The sequence below is a fragment of the Eleginops maclovinus genome, chromosome 20, assembly GCF_036324505.1.
Source record: "Eleginops maclovinus isolate JMC-PN-2008 ecotype Puerto Natales chromosome 20, JC_Emac_rtc_rv5, whole genome shotgun sequence".
Taxonomy (NCBI): Eukaryota; Metazoa; Chordata; class Actinopteri; order Perciformes; family Eleginopidae; genus Eleginops; species Eleginops maclovinus.
In genome coordinates, this window is record NC_086368.1 from 10,778,823 (window position 1) to 10,804,124 (window position 25,302).

The 25,302-nt window shown below is 38.3% G+C and overlaps 2 protein-coding genes and 1 long non-coding RNA gene across 3 annotated transcripts; 2 read left to right on the forward strand and 1 right to left on the reverse strand.

Moving 5' to 3' along the window:
- Positions 1-1,879: 1,879 nt before the first annotated feature.
- On the forward strand, positions 1,880-10,079 carry LOC134883524 (1,25-dihydroxyvitamin D(3) 24-hydroxylase, mitochondrial). The gene is made up of 12 exons (XM_063911919.1): positions 1,880-2,300; positions 2,399-2,589; positions 2,690-2,783; positions 2,866-2,959; positions 3,386-3,477; positions 3,776-3,887; positions 5,575-5,720; positions 6,072-6,238; positions 7,418-7,496; positions 7,829-8,026; positions 8,152-8,263; positions 8,761-10,079. Exons 1-11 carry the CDS (start codon positions 2,043-2,045, stop codon positions 8,260-8,262), a joined length of 1,542 nt encoding a protein of 513 aa, XP_063767989.1. The 5' UTR covers positions 1,880-2,042; the 3' UTR covers position 8,263; positions 8,761-10,079.
- Positions 9,146-15,505, reverse strand: LOC134883526 (uncharacterized). Its single transcript, XR_010168285.1, has 2 exons — positions 15,024-15,505; positions 9,146-12,205 (listed from the first exon to the last, which is right to left on the reverse strand). It is a non-coding gene; the product is annotated as an uncharacterized LOC134883526 (long non-coding RNA).
- LOC134883523 (nuclear factor of activated T-cells, cytoplasmic 2-like) lies at positions 13,357-24,974 on the forward strand. Its single transcript, XM_063911918.1, has 10 exons — positions 13,357-13,698; positions 15,038-16,013; positions 16,196-16,367; positions 17,187-17,389; positions 18,256-18,428; positions 18,854-18,994; positions 20,180-20,235; positions 20,532-20,688; positions 21,370-21,996; positions 24,668-24,974. The coding sequence occupies exons 1-10, from the start codon at positions 13,569-13,571 to the stop codon at positions 24,712-24,714; spliced, it is 2,682 nt and encodes an 893-aa protein (XP_063767988.1). The 5' UTR covers positions 13,357-13,568; the 3' UTR covers positions 24,715-24,974.
- Positions 24,975-25,302: the final 328 nt, after the last annotated feature.

Below are 25,302 nucleotides of genomic sequence, written 5' to 3' on the forward strand. Positions count from 1 at the left end.
TTTGACTTTAATTAAATGTATTATGTCCACAAATGTCACATAACTGTGTTAGGTTAGTTGAAAGCAATAATATTAAGTTGAACCTAATATTTTTTTATCTTAAATTAATAATTTTGCTTTCAACTGACCTAATACAGTTATGTGAAATCTGTTTACATAATACAATTAATTAAAGTCATTGTTTCAGTATTTTCAGTGTCTGCTCTTTATCAGTTGTATGCCGTAGTTTTGACGTCTGCCTTTATTGTTAATTATGGGTTGAGAGAAAAAAAATGCCTTTGCTTTGACGTAGTTTATTTAAAAATGTTGGGTTTGTGCAAAAGGTCCCTTGAAGTGGTGGTGACGCTTCTTTACGACCAATCGTTGGTCTGCAGATTTTGCTATCAACTTTATCGGCTCAGTTGTTTGGCACCTGGGCTGAGTTGGTAATAACATACTACAAGGAACTATCAATAACTTTTCTTCATGTAAAAACATTACCAAATAAGAAACCTACATCATTTCATTGGTGGATTTAGAGGAGCTTGTGATGTCATCAGAGGGTATAGCCTCGCATTGGGTTTGAGACTTTTTAGGAGACATCCAGTTACCAGCTAGGCACATTAAGTATTAATGGAAAAGATGAACAAAATATATCCTTAGTCAATGCTTTCTCACCGTTACATAGAAATGTTTTGTAACTTCAACATCCGTCTGTTTTATTTGCTTGATGGGTGAGAAAATTAGTCAGTTTTGCAATGATTGTTACAAAATACCTTTATCAGGTACTACAAAGCCCTCTAGTCAATACTTGTTATGCTGTTTGTTAAATCCGTACAAAACAACAAGGAAGTCACTGGTTGGATTAAACAACAAAATGTGTGTGTGTGTGTGTGTGTGTGTGTGTGTGTGTGTGTGTGTGTGTGTGTGTGTGTGTGTGTGTGTGTGTGTGTGTGTGTGTGTGTGTCACACCTGGGGAAGTTCAAGGTTGTTCTGATGCCACCTGAACGGACCTGTGAATGAACACTTTTACAGGGTAACAACATGGGGCCTGCACATGTTATTTAAGTCATGCCAGCTCTAAGGGGAGGTTCTGTGTGTGTGTGTGTGTGTGTGTGTGTGTGTGTGTGTGTGTGTGTGTGTGTGTGTGTGTGTGTGTGTGTGTGTGTGTGTGTGTGTGTGTGTGTGTGTGTGTGTGTGTGTGTGTGTGATTGTGTGTGTGTGAGTGAGTGTATGTGTGCACGCATTGGGAGCAGGGAGACAGAATAAAAGGTGGTTTATTTACCTGATATCAAAAAGCTGATAATATATCATGGCGCGTTTTGTTTCAGAAATACTTTTCCATTGAAGACTATGCACTTTAGGGACTGTTGGCAAAATCAACAATTGTTTCTAAAAATTAGAGGACGCAATAGGAAACTTGTGAAACTTGCCAGACTCAAAACTACTTTTACTCCATCTTTTTTTTTATATAATAAAGCCTAATAATATGATTGAATAATGGATGATTATTTGACACAACACACACTCCAAAACACAAACAAAGCAAACACACACACACACACACACACACACACACACACACACACACACACACACACACACACACACACACACACACACACACACACACATTCACAATCGGTCAAATATTTGCCCACGGTCCAGATGTGTGGCCGTAGTATTTGCTCTGCCAAAGTTTCGATTCCTCCACTGGCGGGTCCCTCTGAAACACGGTACAAGCGAACCGCGTCACCTCCGATGTGGCCTGTGTGTTTATTTATAAAGCAAGGGGAGGGTGGGGGGGGACTTCCTCGGTCTATCAGGGGTCATACGGCCCTCCCAACATGGATAAATGAAATGTGGGCTCGACGGCCACACCATACAGGACTGGCCCCTGATTGGTTCAGTGCACGGCAGGAATATACACACTCAGGGTATATATAGTGCGGTAAGGTGTGACACTTCCAAGAAACGAGAAACCCCCAAGATTATAAAGAAGAGCTGCGGTTGAACATTAGATAATTCAGCTATTTTTTAAGGGGAAAAAAATCGAATTGAGGATGAGGGCTCAGATCCAAAAAGTTCCTCAGATTGTTGAGTTTCTGAAAAAGAAGTCTGTGGGACTGCAGCACTTCAAACCCACATCCTCAGTGTGTGTGCTGGAGGAGAAGGATGCTGTGGAGGCTGTGCGCTGCCCTCACGCTGCCTCCAGGGCGCACAGCCTGGACGCAATCCCGGGACCCACTAAGTGGCCGCTCGTCGGCAGCATGTTTGAACTTCACCGGAAAGGAGGTCTTAACAGGCAACACGAGGCTCTGGTACAGTAAAATTAACAACTTTACGTCATATGTGTTCAGCAGTTGCGGAATAAAATGTTTTTGAAAAGCCATTTCGACTCATTTAATTTCTGTTTTAGGTTGATTATCATAAGCAATTTGGGAAGATCTTCCGGATGAAGCTGGCCTTTTTTGATTCGGTGAACATCGGCTCACCTTGCTTGCTGGAGTCGCTTTACAGGAAGGAGGGCAAGTACCCGCAGAGACTGGAGATCAAACCCTGGACAGCATACAGAGACCTGAGAGACGAGGCGTACGGACTGCTCATTCTGTAAGTACACGTTCCATTGCTTGTTGACTCGTATAGAAATGTGTCCGTGATTTGTCGGATTAAAGTGCAGCAAAGGTTTGAAAGATGTTTGTGTTTGCAGAGAGGGGAAAGACTGGCAGAGGGTGAGGAGCGTTTTCCAGCAGAAACTCATGAAACCGACAGAGGTGGTGAAGCTTGACCGCAAAATAAATGAGGTAAGATGCTTCAAATACCGTAATGTGTGTTTTATATGTGCTTATATGATCGATGACTGACGGCTTGTGTCTGTAAATGCAGGTGTTGATGGACTTCATGGGGAGAATTGGACAAATAAACGTCAGTGGAAGGATTAAAGACCTTTACTTCGAGCTAAACAAATGGTCTTTTGAGAGTAAGTTATACTTTTTCTCTCAATGTTTTTTATCATCAATTATTTGGTGCTGATCATTGTCTCTATTTCATTTTTAGTGTATACAATTTGCAAAAAAAAATAAAAATGGTTTAAAGTCCAAAAATGTTAAGTTCCCTTTCATATAAGAAAACGAAAAGAATCTGGAACATGATTGAAAATAATGAATGTATAAAAAATGTTTATTAGCTTCACAGGTCTTAATTTTGTTTGCCTATAGCATAAGAATGCATGCTAAAATAACAGTTTTATAAACAAGCCATGCTATTTTCATTACCTCTATCTTTGAAAAACAAATAGGTTGTATGTAGTTTGAATTATTTAATTGAAAACTGTTTCTGATTCTATATAAATCCAGCTCAGGCTCTAAATCTAACCCTTTTTTAAAAACTTTTCTTCATCGTTCAGCAATCTGCCTCGTCCTCTACGACAACAGATTTGGTCTCCTGCAGAAGGAAGTCAACGAGGAGGCCATGAACTTCATCACCGCCGTGAAAACAGTGAGTTCTCCTGTTGTTTGTTCCTGCAGTGTGTGCTGTAGGAGAGGACACCTCTGATACTCTGAGAGGTGTAGAAACATTGCAGTTCATCAGGTTCACCTCACACACAGGTCAGCCAGTTTCTGACTGTATTTACTGGGATTTATTTGCCTTGGCAAGTCAATATCAGGTGATGATACTGCAGGCACAGAGGTCTCACAGGGCAAAGAAAAAACAACCATGATTAAGATTGCATCCAAGTTTTCTGAGTGTGAGTGGATGATGATTTGATTTAACACCTCTTTGTGTTTCTCTGTAGATGATGAGCACGTTTGGCATGATGATGGTCACACCGGTGAAGCTCCACAAGAGCCTCAACACCAAAAGATGGCAGGTCCACACGGAAGCATGGGACCGCATCTTTAGCACAGGTACGCACAGTGGTGAAGAAAGAATTCAGATCCTTTAATGAGTTAAAAGTAATAATTCTACATTGTAAAAATACTATATAGCAAGTAAAAGTCCTGCAATTGTTGTACCTTTGTCAAAGTAAATTCAGTAAGGGAAAAGTCTTAAAATAAAAGTAGTCCCTTGTAAAAAAAAAAATGTAAATGAAAAAAAACCAAATCTTTCCATTTGGGAGGCTGCAACTATAAAAACGTTTTCACCAAAAATCGAAATGATCAATCCTCAACCCTCTTATTATTTCAGATTGACTAATATACAGTATTGGATAGCATAATCTGCCTAATGAAAACATATATATTTTACAAGTTCTTCATACGTTTTGTGTGTAAAAAACGTAGCTTGTAAAGTAACTAGTAATTCAAGATGTTACATAACTGTAGTGCATTCAAAAATAAAACATTTTCTTTTGAGATATAGTGTAGTAGAAGTATAAAGCTGCATATAAAGAAAATGCTGAAGTAAAGTCCTAATTCCTCAAATTTTTTTACTTAACTTGATATACAGTACTTAGTCACCACTACTTGGTACACACACATGAATACTACACTATACAATCATAAAAACAGTCTGATTTCTAAAATGTGTAGTTCAGTCTGATTTCAGCACTCTGTGACACATAAAACAGTTTGATCTTGTTTCCCGTCAGAAGATAGATAGAGGATCAGAGGGAGGGCCTCACTGTTTATGTGCACTTGGCACTCTTTGCAGCCACAGTCATAGTCAACCGCATGACCTAAGAGGACGAAACCTGCCAAATAATTGTAGCGCTGTTTATTTTAATATTCATACTTCTCACACGCATAAAGACACGTTCCCGACATTTGGTGGCAAAACTACCCAGGAAAAAAAGAAATACTTCTAGGCTGCACGAGATCAAGTGAGATCAATGTTTAAAATGAGTTTATAGTGTTTTAGAAACAGCAAAGTATCAGTCAGACTTTAAGTAAATTTGTTTTTTTATCATATGATTTTTAAATGATGCCCAGTATTAAGAATCTCATGGTCAGGAATCACATTCTTAATCCTACTGCAATAATGTACCTCTGTTCACACCGTACATATGATTTTGTACATATGTTTCAAATCATATGGAAGTAACCAAACATCAGACCTATAGTTCTAAAATCGGACATTTGATTTCACACTTCACAGATTGTGACATGCTCACATAGCGTGTAATGCATGAAACATGAAGTGGACAGATATATATACAATAATAAATACATATGTTGACATAACTTTATCCCGATTGTAAAAATTGCACCCAAGGTTGGTCATGTCACGACAATTATATTAGATGATCTCTGAAATAGGGTTAAAACGTCCCTTTAGATCTTAAAAATTCTCTTTTTGTTCCACCAACCACAAAAAATGAAGATATAGCAAGTCCTCGGGTTTGAAAAGCTGGACCTACTAAATATGAATTATATAACTATGATAAATTACCTTTTTTCATTTCCTATAACATCTAAATTGTTGCAGATTAATATTCTGTCAATCAGACTAACAATGAATCAGTCACTATTTCAGCTCTAGTTCTTAGCTATACAAGTATTATGGTCATCACACCCATCACCATGGGACAAATGCAAGATTGAGTTAAATGAAAAAGAGTTTGATTACATCGTTTGCTGCTTTCTGTATCCTCAGCAAAAGTCTACATAGACAGGAGGCTGAAGAACAATGCTGCCAGAGCTCCTGATGACTTGATCGGTGACATCTTACACCAAAGTAACCTCTCTAAGAAGGAGCTGTACGCAGCCATCACAGAGCTGCAGATCGGAGGAGTCGAGACGGTGAGCAACAAAGACACATATTTAACTTTAGGAATAGTTTTGTAAAATACGCTTTGAATCATATTTTTCTGAGTTAGATGATAAGTTTCGATATCAGAGACAAGAGAGGTATCAATCTCCTTTTTCTCACTCTCGTCCAGAAAGACAAATAACATAATTCTCCTACTGTCAAAATATCTCTGCCTATTCCAGCTTTTGGTTTATTACACCTTATACTCTTGAGGAGCCTTTGAGGAACTCCAAACATTCCTCAGCTCCCTTCGGGACCCCCCTGAGGAATGCACTAGAGTAGCTGCCTCACTTAGTGACATCTCTTCTCTGCTTCCCTCTTCCCCTGTTTATGTTTCTTAGACTGCCAACAGTATGCTGTGGGTTATTTTCAACCTGTCACGTAACCCAGGCGCCCAGAGAAAGTTGTTGGAGGAGATCAGAGAGGTGGTGGCTCCCGACCAAGACCCTTGTGGCGAGCACATCAAGAACATGCCCTACCTAAAGGCCTGCCTCAAAGAGTCCATGAGGTACAGTAACAAGAGGATCATGTTTGGGGACATAAAGCAGGGACATAAAGCTCCTGCTGATGCCACCGCTACATTATGGGAAATAAAAGCAGGCCATAGACTGCAGTGACTTTCAAAAGCAGTCCAAGTAGCGTCAGAGGCCTATTTTCCACAAACAATACAGTTATTACAGTCATTTTTTGAGCTGCAATAAGCAATAGGAATATATACAGATATTTATGATAACCTTGATTTAAAAAAAATATTGATTTATCTTTAATAATAAACATAGGATAATATCATGTGAATAATCCTTGCGTAGTTATAACAGGCTTTCTTTCCAACGCCCTATACTACCTCCCCAAATAAAGATACAAAATGCACATTAAATAAAGTTTATGAGGAATTTGACTGATACTGTTATTCATTTAAAATTTGATATGGATATTTTGATAATACAGTTATAATATAAGAAAATTGTGCAATATAAAACTGATATTGTGCCAGGCCTAATGGGAAATATTATGATGGAGATCTTGATAAAAAATGTTTGAAGTTTTTGAAATTGTGATATGATATGACAGACACACAAGCAATGCAGCACAGTTCACTTAAGCAATGCAGCACAGTTCACTTAAGCAATGCAGCACAGTTAAAACACACAACTATAGAAGATCATAAGAGATATAACATTCCATACATACCAAGGTGAAAGAGCTCAAGTTAAAAATAGTTGGAGCTGCATGTCACGTGACATAATATCCATAGATAAATCAGGTCCAATCAGACACGCTGGCTGCATCACGGTTTCCCTCAGTACCACAGAGATTAAAGGCAAAACCCTCACACATGACTGCCTCAAAAACATGAAATACAGAGGGCATGACCAGCATCAAGCAGGCATCCCAGCCTAAACCGTGTGTCACGTTCAAATTACTTCCTAACCCCTTCATAAGCCCCACTTCTTCTCATGCAGTCACAAGTTGCCTAACATGTTATTTAAGGCTAATGCCATAACCACATCACACAGGGAATGTATATGATCCCTGACTACGGATTAAATCTCACCACATCCTGCACTGTGAAAAACATTGAGAGAAGTTTAGCTCCTGTTAAACAGCTTAGATATGTGTGACAGTGTCCTGTTACACCATAGTGTCACTGAGGCTGTATTCTCAAGCACATTTTTTTCTCTTCCAGGTTATCACCGTCAGTCCCGTTCACCAGCAGGACTATGGACAAAGACACTGTGTTGGGAGATTATGCCATTCCCAAAGGGGTAAATGGCTTAGTTCTTGTTAACATACACCTGACATGAGCAGTTTACTTTCTTGTATTAATTTACATTTGACTGAATTAAGTGTATTACAAAAAACTCTGCTTGTGTACTGTACAAAGTCTACATGGAGAATATGTAACTTAACAAACTGCACGGCATATGTACAGTCACTCCGTATTTATTGTACTTGTTTTTAATCTTCTTTCCTATCCATTTTATTTATCTTTAATTGATTTAGTTAAAATGTTCTTTACCCTTGCTGTAACATTGTACATTTCTGGTTTAGCAAGCCTATAAATCTATAAATTACTGATATTTTGAATTTGTTACAGACAATCGTTATGATAAACAGCCATGCAATGGGCTCAAACGAGGAATACTTTGAGGAAGGGAAGCAGTTCAAACCTGAGCGCTGGCTACGGGAGAACAACAACATCAACCCCTTCGCCCACGTCCCCTTCGGCATCGGAAAGAGGATGTGCATCGGCAGACGGCTTGCAGAGCTGCAGCTACAGCTGGCGATGTGCTGGGTATGATAAACTTCAATTTAGGCCAGAATTTGTTTCGCTGCATACTGATTGTTTTTATTTTTATATCCATTTCTGTGGAAGTTTTCATCTACTAATCAAATCAAACTCTTGTCTCTTTGTTACAGTTGGTCAGAGAATATAAGATTGTTGCAACAGATAATGAGCCGCTCAACGTGATCCACTCAGGAGTTTTGGTTCCCGAAAGAGAACTTCCTGTTGCCTTCATCAAGAGATAATGTGAGTCGATCTCTCTACTTGGATCTCCATTTGTTTAAACCAGTTGTTTGACATTTTAGTCAATATGCTGATTTAGAGTTTGATGAGAAGATTGATACCACTCTTTTAACTGTCTAGTAAACATGAAGCTACAGCCAGTTAGACTAGCTTAGCACAAAGTCTGGGAGCGTATATAGGAGAAGTTTGCCCTCATGACCAAATCTGATCATGATCTTTTTTTAACCTCCTTAGTTTTGTGACCCTCACCTTAGGTGATTGAAGAATTGATTGCTACCTAAACCGAAGGGGACTGAAGGAAACCTTTTTTCATTTGAAACCTCCGTTTGTCAAATACAGCACCTCTTACACTCAAAAATGAAAAGACACGAGATCTCTTTCTTTGAATCTGTATTAAAATCAGATTTGTGCATTTGAATGAAATCCCAAAGGGAGTTTCTCCCTCACACACTGGGGCATTCACACATCATTAAATATGTCCTCTCTCCCTCTGCCCTCAGGCTCCATATTCAACTCTTGTGGATGTAGTGAGAGGAAGATGATACCTCTGTTGCCATGGCACTGATGATCCAGTGACTCCCTGTATTGCTGGACTGTAAATAGAAACATAAGAAACAAAAATGATTATACATGTTATCATGCCATACATACCTCAAACTTATTTAAAACAATTACTTATTACTGATGATGACTGACCAAAATACCAGTTTTGTGCAAATTAAATATTGTACCAAGCAGCTGTGTATGTAAATGTATAATTATTATTTTTCCTTGTTTAATAACTTATATCTTATATCGCCTATTTACATTTAAATATATATAGGTCTTTTTTTTTCATTGTGTATATAACGTACCTTTATGATATTGTTATATTGTATATATACATATATATATATATATATATATATATATGTATATATATATATATATATATATATATATATATATATTTAAATGTAATATATGTGTAATATTGTTTTATGTAGAGACATATTTTGTTCACTGAAATAAAATACACTCATAAATGTATATTTTGGTGCATTGCCAATACTTGGTATTATGGGTGATTAGACTTTTTACAGCTTGAGTACAGAGCTAAATAAACAGTTAAAAAGCTTAGTATTCCTGCCCAGGTCTGTTTTCTCTATCAAACAAGCTCTGTTTTTTTTCAATCTGATGCTGGATTAAACTAAGGATAACTATAGCTAATCTGTACTTTTTCAAGTCAAATAAATCTAAATATTTTCAGATCAAAAAGTTTGATTAAATGCTTTCAAATGATGTGAAACGGTCACTTGTGTTTAGCATAATGTCTTTCTGTGTAGCTTGTGACTCTTAAAATGAAGAATTGTCTGCTGGTGACCAAGTTCTGGCCTCAAGAGCTTTTTCTCTTCAGAAAGATTTTTTCAGGCATGAAAAGTTAAAGTGTGCAGGATTTGACATACAATTGTCTTTCTTATATATTTTTTTGACACTAATAAAAGGTTTTCATTATATATTTTTAAATGTAATCATAAACTTATTGAAACCGGGATTTTTGAAAAGAAGTGATGAGATTTCTAACATGTTGTGTTGCCATTAACCTCTGGAATTCAACATTATAAAAAAAACAATGGTTGTAATGAAAGTACATGTAAAAAATGTAATATGATACAAAAATATATATTAGAGGCTCCAGCTCTGTTGAATGTCTGTTATGTCGTAATTAAATAGATTAAAAATCCAAATATATTTTTAAAATGAATGCAGGCAGAAATGACAGAAAGAGTGTAAACAAAATATTAATGTACAATAAAAATAAAACATTTGGAAAAAGGAAGTGTCCATAAGTTATATTCTCATCTTATCAATATTTTTGAAGGACTGTTTAAACACAGACTTTTAAATAAAGTTTGATTTTGAATGAAGCAACACATCTGCCAATTCCTTAAAGAATACCAGGCAACCATTTCTCTAGCTAATATACTTGATAGTGTTTATTAATTCATTTCTTTTTATTGGATGGACATGTTTAGTAAATCTTAAACTTAAAATCTAATTCATTATGGTTCAATCTTGGAGATAAATAGATTATCAGGTTGTATATCCTCTGTACACATAAACTAGCCTCAGGCAACATAACTGAAATCTTTCCTGTCAAAAGAAACAGGCTGCCTGTAAAAAAGCCTATAATAAAAGGGTCGCATTAGTGCAGATCCTCCCCCTGTCTCGATGTTTCCTTGCAGAAGTTACCTCCAACATGGCCGTGGTAAGTTGAAGTAAGGTGAGGCGGGGTGGGGGTAAATGAGGGGAGGAGAGGTAAGGTGATTAGTAGCGTGCTCACAACACAAAATGTGTTACTGTTTCAAAAACATACCAAAAGTAAAAGTGCTTCTGTTCAAAACGTATTAAAAAATGTCCATTCCCTCTCAGTCACATATAAAGGTTGAGGGCCTGCAGAGGCACTCTCACTTGTAAATCACCATAGGACTAAAAATCAGAAAATTGTAATGGCTTTTATGACAGTATGTTTGTTTAATATATTTCAAAGAGCTAAACTTTATTAAAATGTGTAATATGTTTATTTGCCTCTGTTCATGGATATGAGACACTAAAATGAAATAAAGAAGACTGTTAATAAATGTTGACATTCTTAACAAAACAAGGGTTTGGAGTTGGTGCTTCCTCACAATGGAAAACAAATGTTGAGTCTCAAATGACCTACACATCTATAGTTGAAAATCTATGCAAACACCAATTTGTGTGCATTTGGTGTTTATTTCACCAGATGTATGATGTTATTATGGCCCTCTTCTGGTGATGGGACGTGCTGATATGGGATTATGTTTTTTTTTGTGTGTGTTTTTATTGCCTGTGGACAACTGTGTTTGACACAAATTCAATAAATAACTACCGACAGTGGTAATCACTAAACCTCAATTGCTCCGTGTCAGGTCAGCTACTTGCATAGTGTCTCGCTGTCTTTTTTCATTTAACAGTCATAGTTACATTGTTTCTAAGACATATTCAATATTTACCTAAACTATCCAATGGTGTTTAAATCAAATAATTGGTACAAGTAAACTTCAAGCGGCAATAACATTAAAATACATTTTATGCAGCAAGTGTGATGCATTTCAACTTCAACTGGGGTTTGAGGCAATATCTGCACTTTTCACACAATTCTACAGTCTATAGTGGAACTGAGTTTTGTGAGCAGCGCATGTACATCTAGATGCAGTATGATCAGTTAAGTTGACTTAACTGATCATGCAGAGTGAGGATTAATCCACAACCCCTGGTTTTTAGGTAAACAGCCTTGATAGAGTAATCAATGTGTTAAATTTAACCAGTACTGTGAATAAAGCAACGTGAAGATGAATCCACTTTAGTGATTGTTTCAGTCAAAGTTTATGCAATTTTCAAAATTCAATACAAATACTAATAAGAACAAATCACTACATTAAAGTGAATGCCTTTGTGTAATAAAGCTATTAAGAAGTGGCTTGGCTTATAAAAGTGAATTCAGGACACAAACCCTGTGAAAGCACACTTATGAGAGGGAATTTTTAAAGAGGGATTTAAAAGGGGATAAGGAGCTCACAAGTCTGATTTCTTCAGGGAGGTTGTTTCAGAGAGTTAGAACAGAAAATGCCTGCATGGTTCAATAGTTTACTGCTAATGTACACAGACATTACTAATGACTACAAATGTTATGACATGTAGTAATGAATTTAGGAGCATAGCATTTTACTGTATATGGAATGAGAAGCAAAATAAAAAAAGGTGTCACAGGACTGGGTTTTTTTCTTCTTAACTGAAAAACATCTTATCATCTGACCAGTTATATACTTGTGATTTCTAAGAAATAAGTAATAGGTACATGTGTTGCTATACTTTACCTTCTGATATAAGTCAGTTGCCTTGGAACTGGTTTATTTCCTCCAAGTGTTAGCACAATCTGCACTGCAAAGCAAACAACACTGTCAGTTATTTATACATTTGACCAGCAGTGGCTCAGTCAGTAGGGGCTTGGACTGGGAATCGTAGGGTCGCCGGTTCAAGTCCCCGAACAGACTTGAAATATGGAAAGTGGACTGCTACTTGGAGAGGTCCCAGTTCACCTCCTAGGCCCTGCTGTGGTGCCCTTGAGCAAGGCACCGGACACCTCCAATCCCCCCTCCCCATTGCTCCCGGGCGCTGCACGATAGCTGCCCACTGCTCCTAGTACTAGGATGGGTTAAATGCAGAGGACTAATTTCACTGTGTGTGCTCTGCTGTGTGCATGTATGTGACTAATAAAGAGGGTTTCATCCTCCGATTCTATCTATCTATCATGTAATCTACCCATATTATAAACACAATAATGTTCATATTTATACTGTTAAGTTATCTTTTTATCTATCAATTATTGATGTATGTATATTGAATTATAATTAATGTAATCTTATATACAGTATATAGCTATCTACAGTATATAGCTTAATATATGTTTAACAATATATTGTATCTCTCCTGCAGCACATAAACACACACTTATACAAACACATATTATCTTATTATACTGAGCAACGGTCCTTTATCTGGCATAAAGGTATTATTGCATGATATTATGTAGGTGTCTATATCTAACAATACACTGAAAAAAGGCAGAACATAAACATAAACTGACCAATGTTAACTCGCGGCGTGATTGTCTTAGAGCCAGATGTTGCACAATGTCTGAGTCACAGCAGCCATAGAGTGAAGAGTCAGAGCTGAGAAATTAGCTTCAATACCACCACCTAGTGGACATATAATGCCTGCACTACATTTTGATTTCATTTAAAAACCATTGATTTGTTTTAACAGTTTATGTATGTTCTTGTTGTGAAAGATAACCAATTATATATAACGCTAATTATGTGTTACTTACTAACGTATACTAGTGTGTGTTTACCCTCTTTTACATTTCATACTGTCACTCTACTTGACTCTCACAGGAGGAAATTAGGCGGATACACGCACGCGCACGCACGCACGCACGCACACACACACACACACACACACACACACACACACACACACACACACACACACACACACAGGTCTGCACCTTCTGTCTGCTTGTCACCATCAGCAGTGACAGGAAGTGTCTGTCGCCACTCATTTTTTGATGTCGCGGTGTTGAAGGTTTTATTTTAGCAGCTGCTTAATGTTTTAAACATATATCTTGTTTTATCGTATAAGTGTTGTTGTAAACATTTTGCTAATGCGTACGGGCTAGTTTGAGTTATTTGGCGAGTTTGAAAGTTATTACAAAAGATAGTCGTTTCGAAAAAAGATTTACATGATGACTTCTGGGGGTTTGGGCTTCACCGATAGCCAGGGACAAGACATCAGCCAGGAGGACCTGGACTTCTCCGACCTGTTTCTTTATAATTCACCTGGGGAAGACTTTCTTGTCGGCAGTGCTAAAGGTGTGTAACCCTTACCAGCTATGCAGTATGCTTTTAAAGTGACTTTACATACAATATACTTTCCAATTAAGTTATTCTTTTCTTAGTATTTTTTTTATTATGAACGTGTGAAGAAGGTGACATTTTATTTGAGATTTTATTAAAGTCAAGTAAAGATATCGGATATCCATCAGTGAGTACTTAGCTGTCAGGTACTGATGTTAGTGTAGGCTACTCCTGTAATCTTCCTCATTCGCTGTCTTGTTGAATTGGATAAATCATTAAAACCCCTTCTCTCTGTTTGGGAAAATACAGAAAAAGAACCATCGTACGAATTGTCATTATCACAGTTTAATGGAAACAAACACAATTGCCTCCTTTTTGTTCATTTCCTTCGATGCTTGAGCTTCACTGTACATAATGATGCATGGCCGTTGATAGTTTCTAATAAGGTAAATTAACTGATGCCCAATATTATGGCATGCAGAATAATATCTCAAAACAGTGGTTCTCAAACGTTTTGGTAGAGTTAACCCAACAGCTTTTTCAATTTAACTCATGCTATGTTAGTAATTCATCAATTCCCAAAGTATGTTACAACTGTTATAAGTTTACACACTATAAATAATGTGTGAAAATGGATATCGTTATTTTTTTGTATAGAATTGACCTGTAAGTATTTTTGATTGGTCAGCAATGTACTAACGTTACAAAAATAAACATTGGAGTGGCTAAATGTTTGAACCATTTCTCCATTACTTTTAGCTTACCTTTTCAACCGTTGGTCCAAAAATGTTGCTTTAAGCTTATCCTTTCTCCTGTTAGTATTAGCTAACTGTCTCTACCTTTTATCGGTTACTTTAAACAAACTATTTAACTTTACTTTAAGCTCACAGTTTCAACCATTTTTTTTTTTAGCTAACTGGTTCAACTGATTGTCCACTGATGTTTCTTTTGCTAACCATTTTAGCTGAACCTTTCTCCATTATGTATCGGTATTGTACTGAATATATAACTTAGTCAGTACTTTATGCGGGCTATTTCAACTTTAGGTTGTAAATCTTAGGCAAATAGAATCAAAATGCTTCTCGCCAAGTTTTAACAACATTTGTTAATACAATGATATTATAAGTTTACAAAGGAAACACAGCCTTTTAGAGTAATCGTTCAGGTGTAACAGTTGACTTTACTAATGTTGATATGTGAATGTATTGTTTTTCAAATCACAAGTTCATTTTTTGTTGAGCTAACAAAACTCTACAAACAGAAAATTCTAGATATTTAACTAATATCGGCGAACTAGTAGTCTAGTCTTTAGATAATTGTGTGCATACTTAATTCCTTACCTCATTTTTGACAGATGACTCAAGGGTTCTCCTTCAGAATAACAACCAGCCTCCTCTGCTGGTGGACGACAATCACACTGCCTACATCTCCAGCTCCAGCCAGCCAGACCCTTGTCAAGACACCTCCTCTCACAGCCCCACAACAGAAACCCTGTCTGGAGCCGTGCTTGACTCCCTGGGGCTGGCATCAAGACTGGGGAACATCCCTGCCTCCAGTCCAAGAATTGAGATCACTCCGTCAGGCGACTCTCTGACCCTGGAGCCAAGCCTTGGCACTAAAGCTCTTGGGGCCTACAGGGAGTGTGTGAGCCCTGCCAGCAGCAACTCCTCCTCTGGCTGGCCTGCAGAAGCATACTCTCCTTCGGCTTCACCCTGCATCTCCCCTTCTAATGGGGGAGGCTGTGGAATAGGTTTGTCAAGCTTGGACCTCTGTACGGTTATCCAAGGCATCCACAATTCTTCTGCCCACTCCTCTCCTGGAGCCTCGCCTCGCAACAGCATCACAGACGAGACCTTTCTCCAACCTCAGCAGCACCGCACCACCTCATCACTCCCCCACCAGCGTTCCCGCTCTGCTTCGCCACATGGAAAGAGATCCTATGACCAGTCTCATTCCTGTCGGGGAGGCACTCCTGTTAAGCAGCGCTCGAGGAGTCCCAGTCCCATCCCTTCTCCCCATGAGCAGCAGGCGTCCTACTACCTCCAGCAATACCAGGCCCACGTGGAGCTCCAGCCCCAGGCTCAGACCTCCTCGGGACTGGAGGAGATGCTGAACAACATCAGCTCCTGTCCACCAAGAGCGATGCCCTCCTCAGCGGTGCGAGATGTACATGGGCAGGGCCAGAGACAGGACTGTGTGTATGGAGAAAGGTATGACTGGGCCATTGAGCAGGAGAGGACGAGCAGGGCAGGAGCTGAAGTCAAGTTTGAAACTTTCTATATGCTCCCAGCTGTGTTGCCCCCTCATCCAGTTCACCACGGAGCATTCGGGTTTGTTATCTGTCCTTTCCTATGTCTCAGGACCTTTTTAGTGTATTTTACCTTGCAGATTACAATTTACTTCATACACGATAGTCCATTTTGTGGTTTAGGGTAACATATTGGAATATCGTTATTGTTTTCGCTTTTTAGTCTCCCATCTTATTGCCTTTTCCTGTCTATTTTTTCCCCAGTGGTCTCTCAGTGGCTCCACTTGCGTCTTTGGAGTGGCCGTTGCCCAGCCAGTCGGGTCAATACAAGCTTCTTATCCAGCAAGAACCCAGATCTCACCACAGAGCTCACTATGAGACTGAGGGCAGCCGTGGAGCTGTGAAGACGTCTAACGGAGGTCATCCGGAAGTTCAGGTGATCCTTCTGGGTGTGGTGAAATGTAACAACATTTTTTAACTCAAGAACTGAAGTATTTTCATTGTATGCAACTTTATATTATTTAATGCAATGGTGAAAAGTGAGAAAAAAAGATTATAATAATGATGTGTTTCTTCTTAAAAACTGAGGGTGAAGGGTTCCTTTATGTGTTAAATGTTATGCTAAAGACCCTTTTTTTTAACACCCTCTAGGATCTGCAGGACGTTGTCACAAAGCTGAGCACAGGGCTGTTTTTTTGAGGTCATGAAGAGTTGATCTTTTTTTCTAAAATATACTTTGACGTAGGTTAAACCACCCAACAATAAAAAGATGAAAAATATGTAATCTACGGATAAACATTAATGTATCAGTAATATTTACAACATCATATATTACTAAAATATTAAGGACCATTTTGGAGTGCTTCTTCTATTGATACTTTGAGTACATATTGCAAGTTTTGAATGCAGGACTTGTCGTGCAGCAGGAGAGATTGTACATTTACGATGGTATTTCCCGGATAGTGTTGCGTTTATGAAAGCCAGAAGCCATGCAAATGAATGAAAGAGCCTCACATTACTACTCCCACATGGAAAAATGATTAGGTATGGTTGAAAAAAACGCTCTATGCAAATCAGTGTTGTTGATATGCCAGTTAGACAGTGACCTGTGAAATCATCTTCACAGATTGAGGGTAAGGGTTGTACAAGATTTATTTATGCTGTCTGAATGGTGAATGGTCTGTGGTTAATGATATTGTAGTTAATTTAATTCTGTGTGAAGCAATCATTTAATCACCTTTGTTGCCCTTACTAGCTCTACGGGTACCAAGGCACAGCTCCACTGGGCCTGCAGGTCTTCATAGGAACAGCAGATGAGAGGATCCTGAAACCTCACGCCTTCTATCAGGTGCACCGCATCACCGGGAAGACCGTCACCACACCCAGCATGGAGAGGATCATGAACGGGACCAAAGTGTTGGAGATTCCTCTGGAGCCAAAGAACCACATGGGTGTAGTGTGAGTAGCACGACGGCACACAAATAAATGTTTTACAGGGTTCACCACAAAATCTAAAATTGTAATTTTGACTCTTGCCTTTAGTCATATTTATGGAACTGATGGTTTTGGTGTGAGTTTCAGATTGTTGGCGATCCATCCTTAGACATCTCTGCTTACTCTCAAATATAATGGAAGTAGATGGCGCTTTTGGTGCTCAAAGAGCCAAAAAAACACATTTAAAAAACTCAACAGCATTGTCTTTCTTCCTACAAATCCAAGCTAATCCACAGTTGTGAGTTGTGTCAACTACCAAACTACACTTGCCAACCGTATCACCCAACAGAAGGAACTGTACATCTACTCTTTTGGAGTTTTTTAAAAGTAGTTTTTTGCAATCACTACATCTAGTTCCATTATAATCTAGAGAAAGCAGAAATGTCTTTGGTCAATGTCTTTGTCTCGTGTTAAAGGCAATTAAGACGAAAAATACTTGTTTTGAATTTTGCCATGAACTGCCCCTTTAACCAATCTGCAGTCACATCTGTGGTGTTCTTGCATTTCCTCTCCCATAGATACAGATGCAGAGATATATAACAAGTGACTGTGTCATCTGTTTTCTTTAGATGTACTCCTGAAAAAGTTTTTGTGCTAATGGTTCTTCTCTTACTATTCTCACTCATGGTGGAAATTGCTGCTCATGCTAGATACAACTTTTTTTTTCAGCTCCCAAAAAATTGCAGGTGGCACTGACATGAAACTTCAAGTGCATCACTTCCTGTGTGCCAGAGCGTTTTTCCAAGAAAGACACTGGGTGTTCACAACAGCAAATAAAAACCCTGCTTTGATGAACTTGTGTTTTATCAGTCTTTTCTTATATTTTACAGGATTGACTGTGTAGGAATCCTTAAGTTGAGAAATGCAGACATCGAACTAAGGAACGGCGAGACGGACATTGGACGAAAAAACACACGCGTGCGTTTGGTGTTCCGTGTCCACATTCCTCAACCTGGAGGCCAGCTTGTGTCTCTTCAAGCTGCCTCTCAACCTATTGAGTGCTGTAAGGACAGTTTCATTCCTCATAAGATTAATCTTGCTTCCAATTGCTTGGCAATGACATTTAATATTGTAAAACTTGATTTGTCTCACTAATATACTAATGCCTTATCAAACTGCCTCAAACATGTACTGTATATACTTTCTATTGAAAATAGAATAATATATATATATATATAATATATATATGTTTAACAAAAATAATTGAAAAAAAGTTAACACATTTTATCACTCTATCATTGTATTTTAACTTTAAGTGTCATTGGCTGCTTTTCGCGAGAATGTTCTCCAGGCTATGGATGTCAATATTGCAATTCTGGAATTCAATTATAACATATTTTCGTGCCCACCTGCCCTGAAGAGGTTTCCTCTAGAGGTTTTCTGACTTCTGTGTGGTTTCCATAAAGCTGTGTGTTCCTGTTTCCTCAGCCCAGCGCTCCGCTCAGGAGCTCCCTGCAGTCGAGAGGCAGGACCTGGACCGATGCTCGGTACAAGGCGGGCAACAAATGGTCCTTACTGGACAGAATTTCACATCCGACTCCAGAGTGATCTTCTCTGAGAAAACACAAGGTGAGGTTTTGTGACTGAGCCAGGTAAGCCGCCAATATCTCTCATTTAAATCGAAGCAAGAAAGAAAATAAGTTCCCAAAATGTTTAATTATTCCTTAAAAGTTATAATAAAAACTCTTGACGTGTGTTATGTTGAACTTTAGTTTTTCTTTTTTGTTTATATCCAGAGTCAGGTTACTATGAATAGTCTATGATATTTTTGTGCAGCAACACTCAGACATGCTTTTGGCCTCCCAATATCCTGCTCGAGCATATCCAGCATGTAGTATTTGCATATCGCCCAGGCAACATCAACTTTAAGTGACGCACATCTTCCTTCAGCCCCCACTTTATTTTTCACAAAATTAGCCGCCCACTTCTAAAACTTTCATTGTTTTACTGGCAAGGGACAACTTTTTGTTTATTTCTAAATGGAAATGTCTCACCTTGTCACTGCTGCTCCTGCCCACACACCATTTTCACATTGGGTTACATGGTTTAAAAGCAGGACGTGTACAGTTGACTGCATGTAAACCCTCCCTGTTGCGCGGGCTTTCATGCAACAGGATGTGGTTAGAGAGACTGATAAAGACTCAGACCCAGAGCAGAGGCTTTGTGTGTGTTTAGTTCAGAGCGTGGGTAGAAAACAGAAACAAAAGGTAGAAACTGAGGTAGGAATGAAACACTAAGCCAGGCCTAAAAGAGAAACCTGCTTTTGGCTGTCTGCATGAAAATGTTCTCACATAATCAAATTAAATAAAGGACTGGCATTATCGTTACTCCTACAAATTCTGCTTTTTATATACAGTATAGTAGCTGTATTAAGAGTTATACATTGTAGTAAATTTGCCCTTTTGCTTTCATTCAGGGATAAGAAAATGCAATAACAAGGCTACAGCCAGCTTAGCATATCACAGAGACTGGGAAGGAAACGGGGGAAACACTTGCCAAAGTAACAAAAACCAGGATCCTTTAAATCCCAGATTTTTCAGATTATTGCATTTGCAATAATACGTACTGGGCCATAAGAAATCTTGTTTCTGGCCAAGTTTCCAATTTTTATGCTTAGCGAAAGGGTCCACTAGCTGCAGCTACATATTTTTATATTTCTAGCCTTCGTATCCTTTTCACTTCAAAAAAAAAAGAAAGCGTATTCCACAAAATATCAAACAACTGCTTTAAACTCCATCTGCTCTCTGCTTTCAGACGGGAAGCAAATCTGGGAGGTGGAGGCCACTGTTGACAGAGACAAAACACAAGCTGTGAGTCACAAATGCTATAAGGAAGAGGCATCGTTTTACATGTCCAATTATCTGAATGTGTAGATATATATTCAATCATCAAACCAACGGCATCTCTTACACATTCACATGAACAGAAAGCAAAACATATCATCACACAGAATGTGCTGCTTTGTATTATTTAGTTTTTCATTTCTGATAATGATCTTGATCCTAAGCAAAAAAGCAAGAGAATTGGGGCATCAGCCGCCTCTCCATTTCAACATGCCAGTATATCTGACGGTTGATCTTCTTTTCTGTGTTGAATCCTCATCTAGAACATGCTGTTTGTTGAGGTCCCTCCGTACCAAAATCGGAGCATTTCCCAACCAGCAAAAGTCAACTTCTATGTGATCAACGGGAAGAAGAAACGCAGTCAGCCTCAGCACTTCATCTACACTCCTGGGATAGGTACATATCTGCCAACCATCTCAGGTATGCCTTCACTGGGGAAAGGGGGGTACCTTGAATGTTGAGATATGGGAAGTTGACTGAAATGTCAACAACTCGGAGGTCACATCGACATGCAAAAATCACATAAAAGACTTGCCATTTTTACACTAATAAAGACAAAAATAAACATAAACCAAACATTAAACAGGTAAACTAGTAAGTCATCCATCACCTGAATACAGTAAAAAAAAACAGGAAATAGCTAAACTTAAACAGCTTAGACCCAACTGCTTTAATATTAAAGAAACATTTCAACTTGAAGGCAGTTCAAGTCAGTCAAATTCAGCTACTTGCTTCTAGGTATGATCCCCATTTAGAATGATGTTTTACAACTTTACAAGAAATCAGAACACACAAGAGATTAGTCAGTATTTAAACTGCATCCACAACTCAGGTTTTTGCGTAGGGGCATGACTCTCACTTGCTCTAAAGAGGAAAGCTTCTCAGCTACTGTTTTTTCTAACGATGCTCCATCTACAGTACATGAAATATCCAAAACTGAAATGCACCCACACACTTTCACACATGTTAGTAAGGAAACAAATAACATAACTTAACATTTTGGTGTAATGTTCCTAAAATAACCTGTTTTGGTTTCTGTAACTTGAGAGGGGGATAATGATAAACTTACATTGATGTTTCACCTTTGTTTTTTTGTTTCAGCCATTAAAGCAGAACCGCTGGATGACTACCAGCTGAATACGTATGGTTACACTGACAATCAGCCCCTAACTGGCCTGTCGATGAAGTCACTCTACCATCAGCTGGAGCACGAGAGCAGCCTTCAAGCCTTGAATGTTTCTCCTACAATGTACCATCTAACAGCTGCAGACCCGAGAGCCCACGTTGTAATCCCAGATCCACTAGACGAACAGCCACTCTATTACCAGTCCAGAGCCGGCTCTTTTATCAACAACCCTGGGCTGTACCACCCAGCAAACCAACGTTACAGCGGAAGTGGTACCACCCTCCTTGGAAGTTCCCCGGTAGCTTCCCACGCTGCCTCCAATCCCAGCCCCTGTGTCGGTGCCAGAACCGCTGTGGGAAAACTGGGCGAAGGTCCTCAGGTTGGTGATTCATACGAGGCCTGTTTTGTGTCGAGACATCAGAATTTTGTGCAGACAGTGCTGCCACTGGGGAAGTCTCCACCATCGAGATACATCCAAGGTCCTGTTCAAGGGAAGGCTGGAGGCCGAGTGGAGTCTCTGACCATGAGGAACCATGAGGAAGGAGCACCAGAGAGGGTCACCGTCAAACAGGAGAACCTCCGCTATGCTTACCTGGAGGATGGTGAGTGTTTTCATTACATACTGCCATTTTTTTACCAAATTACTTTACTCACGTTTTGTGTGTACAAATGAGTGCAACACTACGAAAAGCTTTTAGGTGTGTCTGATCTGTCCTTTTCCATGGGGGCCAGGTTAATCGACCCACTTTGGATTGTGATTGTCTTGAAAAGCTAAAATCTTCATACAACAGGTTATATGAACTGGTTTGTTTAAAACAGGGGTGTCCAAACTACGGCCCGGGGGCCAACTGTGGCACGTTGTCTAATTTGAATTGGCCATCAGCTAATTCTAAATGTATAATGGGATATATCCCACACATGAAACTTGTATTTGTCTTATATTGTACTTATTAAATATGTATGTTGACATATATTACACATTTTGTATTATTATTATTATCATTATTATTATTATTATTATTCATGTGTTATTAAGCCCTTTAAACTTGTACATTCAGTCAATTAAAGTTGAAAACATTTTCTAACAAATCTAAGTTGACAACAAAACGCCCGATAACTTATGCATAACAATCTTGAAATATACCCTTTATATTTTCCCTTATTATAAGCAATCTGAGGCTTCTGTTTAAGGAATTAGCTGAAAACAAAATAAATGAAACCCTATGGAGAGCTGTGATGTAGGCTGTTTTTTTTCTTAAAGCATATTCCAGTATCAAGCATCAGTTACCTACTTACCTAATGTACAGTACCTTACCTCTAGTAATGGGCCCAGCCTTTCGTATATATGGCCTATGTGGCCCCTTAGTGAAAAAGTTTGGACACCCCTGGTTTAAAATATACCTTAATAATTTAGCCTTAATGTTTTGTTTGTAATTGTATTACATTTAAGTCTACTGCTATGTTTTAGGTTTGGTTTGTTGTTTTGGAATTGGGCCATCAGCCGCCTCTCCGTTTCAACATGCCAGTATATCTGACGGTTGATCTTCTTTTTCTGTGTTCAATCACCTTTAAAAGAAATACGGAGTAACTACGACCGTGGTTTTCATCATACTTGATTAAAGGGTGTAGCATGGGCAAAGGAAGAATCCATTACATTTTTTACCAGATCCAAATCACAGGCCTTTTAGTTCTTGTCTACAACAGTATTGAGAGTAATAGGCCCTTTCCAAAAAAGACATTTTGAGTCTTCACAGTAGTGAAGCACATCTTTATGTAAGCAAATGAATGATGGCTGAAATTGGGATGCTTTATCTACATTAATGGGTATCGTGCATGCTGGTGTATTGTCACTGGCACCTGCACACGATAAATCAGTCATACATGTGCTTTTCCTGCTAGAACAATGGTCTTGAGCACCAAAGTGACATTATCTCTCAATCAGTCAGATACTCTGATTCTGAGTTCAGTCTGTTTGAACGCAGAAGGATCTGTTTCTATCTCGGCTTCAGCTTTTTTTTGTTTTCCTTGACAAATATTTACCTGAGTTGTAGAAGATGCAGTACTGCAATAACTGCGTCAGCAAAATAATAAATGGTAGCATAAACTATGGAACACAGTAGATGAGTAATTGTGGTTTGGACTGCAAATGCATACAAGCACATTGCAAGTGAACGCTTTCAAATCCTGCATTGTGGGTTGTGTTGGGCTTTTCTTTCCACTTTCCTGTCTCTTTCAGACTCACTCACACATCCGAAAAACACTCACGGCTCTTGTAGAATCTTCATGTCCATGTTGAAATAAATCAAATATAACTTGGCTATGAGTCCTGATGTATTTGAGTAGAAAAAAGGGTAAGAAACAACCCACCCTGAAGTTATGTACCCTAGCATTATTTGCCTTAGGGCAAAGTTTCTGTTTACACCTCTGTGATGGAAGGCAGAAACAGGAAGTTTACTGAATAGGCAAATACATGCAGACACCTGTGGTGAACCGAAAAAAGAATCAGCCATGTCCTTTGTTCTGTTCTCTGATACCGACTGTGGTAAACAAGAACGTTTTAGCAGCTACAACTTTTTTTTACCACTCATCAGCAGCAAATTGATATGTTATTATTTGTAGTGATCTGTATTTATTATGAAATTAATATTGATCAAATGTTATTCTTTCGACAATGCTTATTTTTGTGGGGAAAAATAAGATCCCTGATCAGTTAATAAATCATAGACACCAGAGGACAATACTTCATTACTTCAGCAACTGCAACTCCTCATTGGACTAATTTAGAACATTTCTGGAGGCATAACCACACATCACATGCCTGAGTTCAAAAGGGGGACGCTTGCCGCACTTTCTCCCTTGTTTCCCTTCCTTTACGCTTCACTCTTAAATCTATACCCTTTGATAAATCTGACTTCAGCGACCACTGCTGGTAGTATTAAAAACAAATTGATGTAGATTTATCCCAAGAGCCTCCATTAAGTAGAGCAAGGGACTTGAGGATGAATTAGGTGACACTAATTTTGCAGGGCTTTATCCATAAAACAAATTATTATTGAAATCAGAAACAGTTTGATTGCAAAGTAGCATTGCCAATAAAATTATTATTATTTGGTAATTTGTTGCATAACAACCAATGCAGTGCAAATGTCAAGATTCAAAAATTGCGATTTATTTAATCTAAATGTATTACATAAAAAAAGCAGCTTGTTTTGGTTTATTACAGCATTGTTGTAAATAAGAAAGTTGCTCATCCCTGTTTGTAATGTTTTACAGTGAATGACATCATACGCAGAGACATGAAAGGATACAATGGAGAGTGAACATGGAGGACTGCAGCCGCCCTGATGTTCTTCAGATTAAGCATAAAATGAGTGTCTTTGAGGAAAGCATGTACTAGTTATCAAATAAAATTGTTGGCTGACATAAAGCAAGCAATCTAAACTATTACAATTTTAGACTTTTTGACCCTTTACTGTTCATCTATTGTGTCTTTATTTTAAGTAGTTTGACTTATTTGTACAATTGCTCTTTTTAGGCATCTATACAATATGTTGTATTAAATAAAATCTGTTTATATGAATCAGTGTGTATTCAATGAAGTAAGGTCGGGAATGGACTGAATAGTAAAAAAAAAAAAAAATCTAAATTAACACACAATTCGTTTTTTTCCCCTGATAACAAATATCACTGTCTTTGAAATTGTTTTTCTTGTGAGGAAGTCATACAACAGATACCATTATAAAATTAATATAATACAACATTTATCAAAAAGTATTTAAAGTATGATTATTTGGCATAACACCAACATGAAAGGTTAAGGTTGGGGTGACTTAAGCTGAAAGACAGATTTAGAGGAGTTCAACTACAATATTTACTACTTAGATGTAGTGGATTCTTGGGGAACGTCT

Coding starts and splice junctions, on each gene's coding strand:
- LOC134883524 (XM_063911919.1), top strand. CDS start 2,043: ATGAGGGCTCAGATCCAAAAAGTTCCTCAGATTGTTGAGTTTCTGAAA. Junction 6,239..7,417: donor TGCCTCAAAGAGTCCATGAG/GTACAGTAACAA, acceptor TTTCTCTTCCAG/GTTATCACCGTCAGTCCCGT. Junction 7,497..7,828: donor ATTATGCCATTCCCAAAGGG/GTAAATGGCTTA, acceptor AATTTGTTACAG/ACAATCGTTATGATAAACAG.
- LOC134883523 (XM_063911918.1), top strand. CDS start 13,569: ATGATGACTTCTGGGGGTTTGGGCTTCACCGATAGCCAGGGACAAGAC. Junction 13,699..15,037: donor TCTTGTCGGCAGTGCTAAAG/GTGTGTAACCCT, acceptor CATTTTTGACAG/ATGACTCAAGGGTTCTCCTT. Junction 17,390..18,255: donor AAGAACCACATGGGTGTAGT/GTGAGTAGCACG, acceptor TATATTTTACAG/GATTGACTGTGTAGGAATCC.